At 43.3% G+C, this 12,224-nt stretch overlaps 2 protein-coding genes across 8 annotated transcripts in view; one reads left to right on the top strand and one right to left on the bottom strand.

The window, feature by feature from the left end:
* Positions 1–12,224, bottom strand: part of DCLRE1C (DNA cross-link repair 1C) — a 93,375-nt gene that overhangs the window by 48,414 nt on the left and 32,737 nt on the right. The window contains exon 1 of one of the 4 annotated variants that reach the window (XM_047866543.1): positions 582–659. The exons of the other annotated variants lie outside the window; for them this stretch is intronic. The gene's annotated coding sequence lies outside the window, so the exon portion shown is untranslated. Of the gene's footprint in view, positions 1–581; positions 660–12,224 lie in introns of those variants that run through there. 4 annotated transcript variants of the gene reach the window in all.
* MEIG1 (meiosis/spermiogenesis associated 1) lies at positions 715–10,052 on the top strand. Of its 4 annotated transcripts, none has more exons than XM_047866563.1 (4): positions 715–854; positions 5,862–6,074; positions 6,439–6,605; positions 9,778–10,052. In XM_047866563.1, the coding sequence occupies exons 3-4, from the start codon at positions 6,468–6,470 to the stop codon at positions 9,904–9,906; spliced, it is 267 nt and encodes an 88-aa protein (XP_047722519.1). In that variant the 5' UTR covers positions 715–854; positions 5,862–6,074; positions 6,439–6,467; the 3' UTR covers positions 9,907–10,052. The 4 variants fall into 4 exon arrangements, 3 of the variants coding, with proteins under 3 accessions (XP_047722519.1, XP_047722521.1, XP_047722522.1); XM_047866565.1 differs by having other exon boundaries at positions 752–858; XM_047866566.1 differs by lacking the exon at positions 715–854 and adding an exon at positions 4,860–5,014.

Here is a 12,224-nt window from a genome sequence, read left to right on the forward strand (position 1 = left end):
TGGGCATCGACGAGGGGAGACAAGAGAGACCTATTGGGGACTATCGCAATAACCAGAGTAGGGGGAAAACGGTGGTGGCTTGGACTCACTGGGAACAGAAAAGCCAACAATGACGGATAAAGAAGGCAAGGCAAAGAGTGGACTCTAGGACCCATTTACTGAAGGAGGAAGACTGTGGAAGGGGCAGGTTGCGGATGGGGTGCTTAGAGGCGGGGGCGGGGAGGGGGGTCTTGGATAACCAAGTGCATGTTGAATATAGGCTGGGTATACAGGTCTGGAATTCAAAAAGAGATCTGGGCTGAGGAAATAAATTTGGGAGTTATAGGCAAATCGACAGTATTTTAAATAAACGAATAAAGGTAATGATACAGAAAAATCATGTAAGTTACGGGTGTTGTTTTTTTGTAGGTTTACTAATTGTCAGGCACCATGCTCTACCCTGTGAATTGGTTAGTTCATTTAATTTCAACAAAACGAAAAGAAGCATGAGACAGACAGGACATATCTACTATCAGGAACCAAAATCGCCAACGGAATTCCGCCTGGGGCTGCAGAGGCAAAGAACACATTCGGCTCCTTACCTCTGCCTGGGATTCAGCCCTTGCAAGCCTCGCACCCTGGGGTCAACCGTGACTCTCCGAACTGGGTCCTCAGCCTAGCCCAGCCCAACCCTCGCACCTGCGCCCAAGGGCCCGCTCGCAGGGGGCGGGGCCGGAGCGCGGCGCTCCGCGTTGCTAGGAGACGCGAGCGTCGCCGAGGCCCCGACAGTTGGCCTCTCGCTGACCAGCCCGCGGATCCTGAGCACCTCCGCGCTCTCCTGCGAGCTCCCGGGAGGGGTGCCTCGGCCTCTCCAGGTCGGTAAGCGAGGGTAACCACGGAGAGCCTTACCCAGCGCAGGGGGGGTGGGGGGGGTGGGGGGGGTGGGGGGGGTGGGGGGGGGTGGGGGGGGTGGGGGGGGTGGACCCGTCCCGAGGGGCCCGAAGGGCCCGCCCCCTCCGCTGCTCCCGTCCCGGCCCCGCCCCGGAAGCCTCGGCTCCGCCCCTTCCGCTCTGGCATGCCCTGTGGTGGCTGAGATTTGTGCTGCTGGCGTTTGTATTCTCCCTTATAGCAATGGTCTTTATTTGATATTTCTTGAGTTTCAGAATCTTATTTTCCAGTAGCTTCCAAGCCGACCCGCGTTTTCTGGGGCTTGAGGGGCTGCTATTCTGGGGTCTCCTTTCAGAGTTGTGCGGACCAGCCATTTGACCTCCTGTTTCCAGAATTCTTTCTCCGTCTCAGCCTTATGTAGCACATTTACCTTACATACAAAATTGGTGATTTCTGGCAGAAGAAAGGTTTGAGAGGCTGGAGAAGGCAGGTCAGCTGGGGGGGACCCAAAAGGAGTGGCTTTACGCTGAACAAATGCAGATTAGCCCGCCTAGACCATAGACTGCAAAGGCATTTTTGGGAAACCAGTTTTTTCAGCTGACCACCCCCCCCCCCAAAAGTGGAGGGAAGGGAGGGATAACTGACGTCAGAAACCTTCTAAATTCTTTTTAACGTTTATTTTTGAGAGAGAGACAGTGTGAACAGGGGAGAGGCAGAGAGACAGAATCCGAACCAGGCTCCACGCTCTGAGTGGTCAGCACAGAGCCCGAGGTAGGGCTTGGGCTCAGGGACCGCAAGATCATGACCTGAGCTAGGGTCGGACACTTAACTGACTGAGCCACCCAGGCGCCCTGTCAGAGACCTTCTAATGAGACCTTTCTAAGGTTCCAGAAACAAGCCTAGGGGTGTTTATTGATTGGCTCCTTTGCCCTATGACGGTGCGTCTAAGAGCAGAAAAAATTAAAGTAGGGAAAGAAATGGAAGATTTGGGATGCTAATGCTCTTGGGGTTTTAATACCGCTAAACGGAAAAAGCACTTTTCAGAGCAAAAAAAAGGAAGTGAAAAGGACTTTTGCTTAGAAGAGAGCTTAAGCCTAAATGTCCATCAACTGATGAATGGATAAAGAAATTGTGGTTTATATACACAATCTAATACTACATGGCAATGAGAAAGAATGAAATCTGGCCCTTTGTAGCAACATGGATGGAACTGGAGAGTGGTACGCTAAGTGAAATAAGCCCTACAGAGAAAGACAGATACCATATGGTTTCACTCTTACGTGGATCCTGAGAAACTTAACAGGAACCCATGGGGGAGGGGATGGAAAAAAAAAGAGAGAGAGGTTAGAGTGGGAGAGAGCTAAAGCATAAGAGACTCTTAAAAACTGAGAACAAACTGAGGGCTGATGGGGGGTGGGAGGGAGGGGAGGGTGGGTGATGGGTATTGAGGAGGGCACCTTTTGGGATGAGCGCTGAGTGTTGTATGGAAACCAATTTGACAATAAATTTCATATATTTAAAAAAAAATAGAAGAGAGCTTAAGATGGTTGGTACATCAAAGGCTTCTACTATTAGATTAGAACCTTAGATCATCCAGGATTTGATATAGCTGATTTTGTTTAAATACATGTATAAACCTTAATACTGTCTAATAAAATTCAATTTTTACAAAACTAGAAAGTCAGGCATTGCCATTTCCTGTTTCTGTAACTACAACTTAATATTATGAAGATCAAATCTATTTTATAGTATTTTTTTTTTGCCACAATTCTCCGCGAAGTAAACCTCTAAATTTCAAAGTGTTGAATGTTGCTAGCGGAATTAATATTACCACTGAACTTCCAAGGATTACTGAAATATTTAATCGAAAAATTGTAAGTTGATCTTTCCCAATTTTAGTTTCATTCTGTTTTTTTAATAAGTAGAAAGAGAGACAAAAAGGTAGAGGAGGGATTTGCACCACCACTACATAGTATAGTTTCAGGAGCCGCTGGGGTTTCTATTATGCTGAAAATGCATTTATGTTCCCTTTGGCTACTGTGGGAAAACAAAGTTTTGAAATGCCTAATATGTCTAGAAGATGCATATTTCTACTGGGGTGGGGGGTGGGGGAAGGTTACTCCTCCAGTACAACCAAATGCAGCATATTTTCTCCTCTTCTATTGAAAGCATTTTTCTGTTTACAGTTGACATGATTGCTTTGTTTGAAAGTGACAAAAGATTACATAGATGACATTCAAGAAACTATTTTTTGAATGAATATGAGTAAATAAAAGTGTTTTGTAATGTATCAAAAAGCCAAGTGTAAAGCCAAAATGCCTTGGGGTAAAACAAAGTATGATTGTGCCACAACTTTTAGAAAATGTGCTTGATCTGTACAAGCAGTATAATACAGCCACTAAATTCATGTAACAAACATGGCTAATTGTGAAAGTATTTTTATACGGTGAATTTGTACCTTTTCTCCTTTTGTTTCTTCGTGTCATTTTGGTATGAAGAAAAGATTATGCATAGTCATATATATTAATGGATTATCAGGCTGTATCACATCTGTCCAACTCACTGTTGGTCATTTCTAGTGTATTGTGCAGCAAAAAACAGTGAGCCTCCCATTACAATGAATGGAAACAAAGGGCAAATGTTTCCTTGAAATATGTCACACTTACTGTTTTGTGGGGTATTCCAAATTTTACATAAATTCATACAATAACATAACGAAGTATTGACTTAAAGTACATTGTGAACCTAAACCTAATGAATAAAGAAGGGCTAAGTTTTTTAAAAGTCCAGTATTAACAATCCCTTAATTTTCTCTGGCCTGGGCATGTTCGTAATGCACGCTGGGAGAAAACCAAACAAGACTCCTGATATATCCATTTGGGTGGGTGCTACTTTCATCAGAGTGAACTGTGTAACTCAAAGGACTTCACTTTAATTCCTTTAAATCTGGAACTAAGCCCAAACAACTGTGAGAATTATGGTTTTGGGACAGAATGTAAATGCCATAACTTTTAGAATATTAAGTAAGAATGCAACAAGAATCTACAGGAGGGAGGAAGAAGCATTGGACAAACTTGCTTATTTTTCATAGAAGAATCAGTTGGTACTTGTGTATGATTGATATACAGAGTTCAAACAAATGACTCTTAGCCTCCTAAAAGTCTCCATTAATCTATTTTTATTAAGTAGGAGGAAATTTTTAGGCCACATCTTTCACATTGAGGAAATACTTATCTGAAATTCAGTGATTCCATCAAGTTTACTTCCATTTCCTACTTTCCCCTCCCTGTTGAATCCAGGCTGAGCTAAATTTGTTATACTTGTAAGAACATTGACCATAAGACTCTTTTTCATAAAACTTTTAAAGTCTGTTCTTCCAGCTCATGCTTAGGATGATACTCACCGATGTTAAGGATGGACACTTCTAACTGATGTGATGATTATTTTGACTTTTCTTTTTTTGGACTTTAATGTATTTCTTGACTCTGTCAACACACAGTAGTTCCCCACCCCCTTATTCATGTATCTGGGAGATACATTCCCAGACGCCCCAGTGGATGCTGGAAACCAAAGATAATACCAAACCTTGTATATTCTGTTATTTTCCTGTACATACACATCTGTGATACAGTTCAATTTGTAAACTAGGCACAGTAAGAGATTAATAACAATAATAAAGTCGAACAATTATTACAATATATTTTTAAAAGTTATGTGAGGGACGCCTGGGTGGCTCAGTCGGTTAAGTATCCGACTTCAGCCCAGGTCATGATCTCGCAGTTTGTGAGTTCTAGCCTCACGCTGGGCTCTGTGCTGACAGCTCAGAGCCTGGAGCCTGCTTCAGATTCTGTGTCTCCCTCTCTCTCTGCCTCTGCCCCACTCACACTCTGTCTCTCTCTCTCTCTCAAAAATAAAAATACACATTAAAAAATACTTTTAAAAAAGCATGTGAATGTGGCCTGTCAAAACATATTTTCCTGTACTCTTTTTTGTGATAATGTAAGATAAACTGCCTATATAATGAGATGAAGCAAGGTGAACGACACAGGCATTGGGATGTAGCGCTAGGCTACCACTGATCTGACATTGCGTCAGAATGAGGACCCTCTGCTTCCAGACCGTTTGACTGCAGAGAGCGAAGCCACAGGTGAGGGGGAACTACTGCAGTGAGTATTTGTCATTGCAATTGAAAAAGTTCAAAAAATAAGAATGGCACCTACTTTATGAGGCCCAATCTGAATGTATTTCAGCCAATGGAAACATATTTTAATAGAAGAATGAATTCAAGGAATCCTGGTGGAAATTCTGGGCACTTTATTTCAGTTAACTGATGCATTTTGGTAATAAGATGACACTGGGAAAACAAATGCAAGATTATGTCTTTGAAAGGGCCGCCTGGGTGGCTCAGTCAGTTAAGCGTCTGACTTCAGCTCAGGTCATGATCTCATGGTTCGTGAGTTCAAGACCCACCTCAGGCTTTGTGCCAACAGCTCGGAACCTGGAGCCTGCCTCAGATTCTGTGTGTCCCTCATTCTCTCTGCCCCTCCCCCTCTTATGCTCTGTCTCTCTCTCAAAAAGAAATAAACATTTTTAAAAAATTTTTAAGAAGATTATGTCTTGGGGCGCCTGGGTGTCTCAGTTGGTTAAGCGTCCGACTTCGGTTCAGGTCATGATCTCACAATTCTTGAGTTCAAGCCCCACAGTTCTTGAGTTCAAGCCTGCTTCAGATTCTGTGTCTCCCTCTCTCTCTGCCCCTCCCTGCTCACTCCCTCTCTCAAAAATAAATAAACTTAAAAAAAATTAAAAAGAAAAGATTATGTCTTTGAAAAACTGACTATAGAAGTTTGGTGAATAGACAGTTGCATGCACTAGAGTTGAATGTTTGAACTTCAAAAGCTATTGGTGACTGCTTATTTTGTTGTAAAATCAATGATCTCAGTATCCTAGTCATACAGCTTTCACGGACTTTGTATTCGTCTGTCTTTTCACATCAGGCTGTCGCAGGAGCAGGGGCCCAGTGACCACCTGAGCGAATGGACTAGAGTGACTGGGATGTCTCCAAGTAGTGAAGACATGCAAAAAAGAGGAAACCACTGCTTCCCAGAAAGAAGAATAAGAAGACAGTAAGAAGATTGATCTTACCTTCCCTTTTCAGGAGAAAGAAAAAGTGGGAGATTCAGTTTCGAATATAATCAAATGGAACAGGGGTGAGATATTTTGACAACCTACTGAGTAGTTAAAAATGAGAGTGTGACTTCAGAAATGTTGTAAACTATTGCCTAGAACACCTGAATTAGTATAGAGCCTTTAGCACATCACACTCTGAATGCGGTTTTATTTGATGAAGAAATAAAGGCAGTTCTCTATGTATCTTTCAGGATTTATTTTATTTCCAGAGTAGAGCATGAATCCTTCTCAATCTTAGAATGGAATGCTTAGAATTTAATATACCTAGTGGGATTCTCCACTTTCCAATTTTTTTTTTAAAAATTCTACTTTTGTTCATTCTTAAAGGGACTTTCAAAGTTGTCAGGGTTGTGCTCTGTTAATGTTGTTTTAAACATCTTTCAGAAATAATTGCTAATAAGACTTCTGTAGCCATGGCTAGTTCTGACGCGAAACCAAAATCAGTAAGTCGTGCCAAAAAATGGTCAGAAGAGATAGAAAATCTGTACAGGTTTCAACAAGCAGGATATCGGGATGAAACTGAATATAAACAAGTGAAACAAGTTTCTATGGTAAGACTTCTAGCTAAACCTGAATTCTAAATATTTAGTGAAAAGTATTAAAATCAAACAAAGAACCAGAGAATAACTAAAAGGGAGGCCTACTCCAATTCTCTCATTTTACTGACGAGGAGATTGAGGCCCAGAGGAGTGATTTTCAGGCAGACTGGAGGCAGAGGTGGTCCCTCAGCATGGGAACATTAAGAACTTTCTCTTATTGAGCAACCGTGCTCCGCTAAATGAATCATTCCTGTAATCCACAAAACTAGCATCTTTTCCCCTTACTCAGGTAATTCTATTACCAGATATTCAGTTTGTTGTGTAATTATTATTTGTTTCAGGGTTTTTTTTGTTTTGTTTTGTTTTTACCACGAGTTATGAAGAGGCTAGATTCTGTTTATTATGGAGATTATAGGTGACAAAAAAACTATTTGACTCCTGACTTTGGTTGTGCATCACATTCCCACCTCAATAACGTTGTGATTGAGATAAAATCAGATTTAAGAGAACACGAAGAACATCCTTGAAGGGGAAGTCCCACAAAGCGAGAGGGGGATGTGTGATGTAGGGAAGAACACACCTATTCACTGTGTGACTTGCCAATTTTGAAGAGGTCTTGCATTTCACTTTAGTATATATTTATTGCATACAAACTGTCGGGAAGGAGAACATTTCACCCGGATCCTCTTTGTTCTTTTCGCTGGTCTAGTCATTAAATTGACACAAGACAGATTAACAGGAGAAAAAATAAATTTCATCTAATTTCATACGTATGAGGGCCCCAGAGATATGAGACCGAAAAAGTGACCAAAGCAGGCTGTTGATGTACCTTTTAAGACAAAGAATTGATAAATGCGTGGAGAACTAACAAGACAAAGTAACGGGCTTGAGTACTGATTAGTGGGGAAACTAAGCCGAATTTGTTTACATTGCCCTGTTGGCCCTGAATTCTCTGTCTGTGGGGATAAGGAGGCCTGTCTACCTCCGGGTGCAGGGAGGGTAGCTGTCACACGGGAGATTTATTCCTGCTTTCAGAGGGACAGAGAGGAGACTCAGAGTGTCCTTCGTGCACCGGTTTTGACTTTAACTCAAAACAATCAGATGCCAAAGTGGCACGTTCTGGCGTGGCATGTCACTACCACGTGCACATTTCTGTGCCAGCTGCTTTAGGAAATAACAATAGAAGTGAGCACCCGACCTTAAGAAATGGGGTCGGCTAGTAGGAAGAGAACCAGATTTGGAATCTGTCTGTCCAGGGTCTGCATCCGGGCTCTACGTCTCATAAGCCGGGTAATCCTGAACAAGGTTCTCAACTTGGCTGAGCTCAACAGTAGAATGGTGACGGCAGGGCCCCCTTTAGAAAACAGTCGCAGGTATTAAATGAAATCACGTGTTTGAAGTGCCTGACATTGTAGGGCTTAATAATTTGTTGAGTGAACGAATGCTAAGTGTTTAATGAATTATGGCTTTTATTATTCTTATAACCTTGGAGTCGAAGATTAAAAATGACAAGAACAGTCAAACTTTATGCAAGTCAGAATATGCATACCTTTAAAAAGGAAGCACAGGAATTTCGAGGAAGACAAAATCGCTTCCTTTGGGGGACAATCCTCCAAAATGGTTCCATGTCCCTAGAGACATCTGCAGAAGACCTTGAAGGTCGGACAGGATGGTAACTGAAGGCTTGCCTCGATTGGCATGTCTCTGCCAGCATATGAAGGTCTGAAGAATTTGAGCAGAGTTCTCTTTCCTCACCTGAAGCACATGTCCTTTTGGGACACATACGCTATTAGAGCTTATTGACCTCCCTAGCTAGTCCTGAGGACCATGCCACTCTGTTCTAGTCACAAAAGTGAAGCTTTCCTAGGCTGAATGGGAATCATCAAGGCCAAGAAGAAAAAATTATAAAATACCAAAGGAGTATTTAAAATGACTAGAGGTTGATGAGCACAGAACCAGCACAGCTGTTTGGAGGCTCATCCCATATACAGTGGCTATTTCTTAACTGAATGAGATGGTTTTGGGGAACCTAGTAAGTGAAACATAACCTGCTCCTGGCCCCCAGAGGAAGAGAGTTATAATGACGTCTTGAGAACACCCTCCTTTCTCTGCTGGGGACAATGGAGGCTATGAAAAACAAGCTTTACCTAGTAATAGGAAGCATTGATTTTTTTCCTATACTGTATGTCAGAAAGTCCGCCAAGGTTTATCAGCTATGCTGCTACCTATTTTTGCTAATTCTTAAATAAATGAGACAACAGAAGAAAATGAAAATGCACAACTAGAAAATAAAGGCAGGCATTCCTTTGTATTCATGATGTTTTCCTATTCCGATGGAAACATGTGACTTATGGGTGGGGCCAATGAGAAGTGATGAGCTGCCTGTAGAGATGGCGGTGAAGAAGAGGGTTTGATAATCTAAACCACAACGCCTGAATAATCAGGTTTTGACAATGATAGAGTAGATCTTCCAGAATCCAGAAGAAACATACAAACAATGACCGCAATGCACTGACCCGATCGAGAAAGCAGAACACGAATTTGGAGAGGAAGCGGAGAAAGATGTCCCAGTTAGGTCAAGCCAAATGATAAAGTAAACAAGCCAATATGGCATCTGAGAAAGAATAGGGGGGAGGGGCGGTAAGAAAGGTGAAAATCAAAATCACGACCTCAAATTTCTATCAAAAAATGGGTTTCAAGCTGAACTTGTGAGGTGGACGTGAGGAATGCATATGCACCTTGCGGTACCAAGACTCTGGCTGCTTCCATTCGACATTGCTGTGCTGTCAATGTCCAGCACCAGAGTGGAGCCTGAGCCTAATCTCCTCCTCAGGCATTACTTTTAGAAGTCAGGACGTAGTACTGTCCGAGATAACTTGTAAACCTAAGAAAAATAAAGTTTAGAGTATTTTGAATGTTTCATCTTGGCCACTGAGTAGAAATTTAAATCTAGAAATTGGGATCTAGAGAGAAGCACCCGATTAGTTGTTTTGCAGTAAAGGGATGCAACTTATGATGTGTCTGAGGTGTGTATAATACTGTCTCGAGAAATCAAGTATTTTTAGATTTAACTTTATGCTTTAACTCTTGGAGGTGAAGTATACTGCTAACTATTTGACAGTAAAATACTGTATCAAAATAAAACCAACGTCACAGTGTTTGTCTTTTGGTTTCTGTTGTGCAGGTAGATCGCTGGCCAGAGACCGGATACGTGAAGAAACTTCAGAGAAGGGACAATACTTTCTATTACTACAACAAACAGAGGGAATGCGATGACAAGGAAGTCCACAAAGTGAAAATTTATGCTTACTAGCCTTTGTTCTCTGTTACTCGTCCCTACTTTTTAAGAATTCATTGTTCTGTTCTCCATCATGTAAATGTCATTTCACAAAATAATTCAAAATGCAGACTTCAGTCGAATGTTTTGAAACACAAAAGCCATGAAACCTGGTATCAATCATCCTGTTCTATTCCAAAATATAATTGCAGGAACATTAAAATTGTGCCTGTCTTGGTCCTGTTCTTCCAACTGTCTTAACTGAGGAAGAGTCACCATTATGCACAGAAAAAGCCAGCCCCATTCGAAACCACTCCAGTGCCTCCGCTAATATGTTAATGTACTCCACAGCCCCCCACCCCCACCCCCGCCTTTACCACTGGCCAAGACCACTCCTCTGAATTGGCGGATCTGCGTCTTGTGGCCTGAGGGCTTTCTCTCGTCTCTGGAGTCCTTTGCATCTTGCTGAGTAGACTGGAAATGCCCTGGGAGCAGCCCTCAACCAATGACTGATGGGGAGGCGGTGCATAAGAGCCCCAGCCACCAGGTACCTCAGAGGAACCCATCTGAGGGGTGTGTTTTACACCAGCACCCAGCCTCCCAGCAGGACAAAGCTTCGGTCGCAGGCAGCAATGTCTGACTGTCTCACATAGTCTGTTGGCGGTCTCCCTTCCTTCCTGCTCCCCACACTGCCTGCCAGGGGTTCCTTTCCTCCTGAATCAACGGCTTGTACCTGGAGCCTCGTCCTAGGGTCGGCTTCTGGGTTCCCAATCGAGACATCTTCTGTTTGTTTGGGTTTTTTTAAATTTTTAATTTAAATTCTAATTAGTTAACGTACGGTGCAATATTGGTTTCAGAAGTAGAGTGCGGTGATTAATCGCTGACAGACAACAGTCAGTGCTCATCGTAACAAGTGTCCTCCTTAATGACCATCATCCATCTAGCCCAGTCCCCATCTCCCTCCCTCCATCAGTCCTCAGTTTGCTCTCTACTGTGAAGAGTCTCTTATGGTTTGTTTCCCTCTCTCTTTTTTCCTTTTTCCCACATGTTCATCTGTTTTGTTTCTTAAGTTCCACATGTAAGTGAAATCATATGGTATGTGTCTTTCTCAGCTTACTTCACTTAGCGTAATACACGCTAGCTCCATCCACATCACTGCAAATGGCAAGATTTCATTTTTTTTAGAAAGCGAGAGAGGGCATAAGCAGAGGAGAGAGGCAGAGTGGGGAGAGGGAGGGAGAGAGAAAGAGAAAGAGAAAGAGAGAGAGAGAGAGAGAGAGAGAATCTTAAGCAGGCTCCGTGCTCAGTGAAGAATCCAATGTGGGGCTTGATCTCATGACTCTGAGATCATGACCCAAGCCAAAATCAAGAGTCAAACACTTAAACACTTAACTGACTGAGCCACCCAGGCGCCCCTTGATTTCTTTTTGGTGGCTGAGTAATATTCCATTGTGTGTGTGTGTTTGTGTGTGCATATACATATATATGTATATAATATATATACATTATATATATATAATTTTTTAAGATACAGAAGCCCAGAGGGGCCATGTGATTTCCTCCAGTGTGCTTAATTTAATTTTATTTCTTTTGATGTTTATTTATTTTTGAAAGAGGATGAGCATGGGAGGGGCAGAGAGAGAGAGGGAGACACAGAATCCAAAGCAGGCTCCAGGCTCTAAGCTGTCTGCACAGAGCCCAACTTGGGGCTTGAACTCATGAACCACGAGATCATGACCTGAGCCGAACTGGGATACTTAACCAGCTGAGCCCCCCAGGCACCCCTCACCCTCTGAAGGGTGAGCTCTCTGAGAGTAAGGCTTTGCTTTCTCCCCTGCTGGATTCCACAGAGTACAGAATACGGGGTCTGACAGGCTCCATACAGACTGTTCTCAAATGAGGGAACTGACTGCCGGCTCCACACACATCCTCCTCCCTGCTTCGGGCCCCCACTTCTCTGTCTGGCACCCCCTGACCGTCCCCATCAGCTTGCAGAAGAGGGGCTGGGACCCCTCCATGACTTGGCCCCCTAAACAGGCTCTCAGCAAGGAGAGCGGTCATCAGGAGCCACCTGCCACGTCCTGCAGCACGTCAGATGCCCGTTGGTGCCTCCTCCCCTCAAGTCCTGGGGACCCTCGGGCCCCCTTGTCACGGGGAAGAGTTTAGAGCCGGCAGGAGAAGCGTCTCCTACCCTTCCCAGATCAAGGGATTTCTCCTGCCTCCAGCTTCTACGTTTTGCTTTGAATTGCCTCCCTCTGGTCTGGGTTTTGTCCTACTGTCTTGACCCCAGATCCTTTCCTCTCTGTAGGGATGACTCTTTTGGATGGTGTGTCGGGCTCTTTAATTCAGAGCGT

Source organism: Prionailurus viverrinus, chromosome B4 (genome assembly GCF_022837055.1).
Source record: "Prionailurus viverrinus isolate Anna chromosome B4, UM_Priviv_1.0, whole genome shotgun sequence".
Taxonomy (NCBI): Eukaryota; Metazoa; Chordata; class Mammalia; order Carnivora; family Felidae; genus Prionailurus; species Prionailurus viverrinus.

Bases quoted from the DNA above. Each gene is read 5' to 3' on its own strand.
- MEIG1 (XM_047866563.1), top strand. From the start codon at position 6,468: ATGGCTAGTTCTGACGCGAAACCAAAATCAGTAAGTCGTGCCAAAAAA. The intron at 6,606-9,777 runs GTAAGACTTCTA...TCTGTTGTGCAG, and splicing joins AAGTGAAACAAGTTTCTATG to GTAGATCGCTGGCCAGAGAC.